General features: G+C 41.4%; 1 protein-coding gene across 1 annotated transcript; it reads left to right on the forward strand.

Moving 5' to 3' along the window:
* The first annotated feature begins 726 nt into the window (after positions 1 to 726).
* On the forward strand, positions 727 to 1,371 carry CLDN34 (claudin 34). The gene has a single exon (XM_058045576.1). The coding sequence runs from the start codon at positions 727 to 729 to the stop codon at positions 1,369 to 1,371; it is 645 nt and encodes a 214-aa protein (XP_057901559.1).
* Positions 1,372 to 1,827: the final 456 nt, after the last annotated feature.

Raw genomic sequence — 1,827 nt, forward strand, 5'->3', positions numbered from 1 at the left:
GTTACATTTCTGATTAATTCAAATGTTTCTGCTAATGCATTCATGGCTAGTTAATCTGAAAATGGTCAAAGTTCAGTGGTTGTTGTTAGATTTTGTGGTGTGGATTTGCTCATGTCTCTGAACTGTGGAGTTTTCTGTCTGACACTGGTCCCAGCAGCTCTCAGTAAACAGCACAAAAGCTGAAGTCTGTACAGATTGGGCTCCAGCATCAAAGTCACAGGTGCTGGGAGAAAGGAGCACAGAATCTGCTCTGTAGGATCTCTTGCAACAGTCAGGAGCCCGAGGATTTTCTCAGATTTTGTTCCTGCTAGTCAGTAACTCCTGATTATATGTAATGTGTTAAAGGATCTTTGAACATAATGGTTAATTAACAAACAAGACAATAACTTGGAAGAAACCTATCAGTTTTCCTTTTGTGAATGTAAAAAGGAGATTTTTAGGGGAGCTCATCAGAGACTCTTTCTCCTCTGTGTGATACCATGACATATACAGAATTAAAACCTCTATATTACTTGTCCATGGATATTAAATTTCAACAGTTCATTAAAGTTAGGGAAAGATGACTGCCATCTTCCCTCTACACACACATTCTCTTTTTCACTGACAGGTTCATCTGTTTGCCCAAATAATAATCATCTTTGTCTTTTTATTTTTTTGTTTCTTTGCAGTGGCTCTCTCTCTTTGCATGGCACCTGTGTCTGTGACAGGGCAGGAGAGCTCCAAAGGATGAACTCCCTGGTCAGCACCTCCCACCTCCAGCTTGCTGCCTTTGCTCTGGGCACCATAGGCTGGATCCTGTGCACGGTCTCAATGGGAATTGTGGAATGGAGAGTGTGGCATGTGGACAACACCACTGTCATCTCCTCTGGCATTGCCTGGGTGGGGATTTGGAAAGTCTGCTTCATCAGTTACCTTTATGTCTCACCTGGCTACAGAGAACAATTTTGCCATAAATTCAGTGGCTATGACTCCTTCATCCCCCATGAAATTTACGCTGCTCAGGGTCTCCTGTTGACTGCCATGTTCATGGGCTTGCTGGGACTGGCTGCTACAATATTTGCTCTGAGAAATGTCTATATGGGAGTCACTCACAAACCTCTCATTGCCCCGTTCTTCCTGGTGGGGGGCTTCTTCTACATATCTGCTGGTCTGTGTGTCCTGATTCCCGTGAGCTGGAATTTCTATTCTGTAACTCACAACCAGAGCATAGCTTTTCCTCCTTCTTACTACATGCCCTCCAGTCCAGCAGCACAGGAAGCTGGTGCTGCCATTCCTGTTGGGATTGTGGCTGTCATCCTCCTGCTGCTAAGTGGGACATTTTCTCTCTCATACAGATTTCCCATGACTGCAAACACTATCATGAAATCCTGACAGGACAAATCCCCCCCATGCTATTTCAGAACAAGAGCATAGTTAAGAGATAAGGACAGCAGCATGAGTGGTTGTAAAGTTAAGGAACTGCAGAATTTAATTTTATTTTATAGTAGCCATGCTATTTTCTTATATGAACCAGCTGAGTCACGATCTTAGTACTCACCTATTAACAGAGGTTTGTCTTTGAGATAACTGCCGTTGAGCAGCAAATGTGATTAAATTTTGACAGTTGTCCTCTTTTTTATATGCAAACATTATTCATTAACTTTTTTTTTTTGGTGTAAAATGTTTACCATGCTCAAAGAGCTGACTTTGAATGAACTGTCCTGTAAGAAAAATGTGAAGTAACATGTATTAAATGTGAATTTCTTTCCTTGTCAGTACTAAGCTTTTGTTGTTTATTTAGTTACATCTGTAGCAAAGTATGTTTCGTGACAAGTCAAGACTTTTAAA

This window comes from Melospiza georgiana, chromosome 2 (genome assembly GCF_028018845.1).
Source record: "Melospiza georgiana isolate bMelGeo1 chromosome 2, bMelGeo1.pri, whole genome shotgun sequence".
Taxonomy (NCBI): domain Eukaryota; kingdom Metazoa; phylum Chordata; class Aves; order Passeriformes; family Passerellidae; genus Melospiza; species Melospiza georgiana.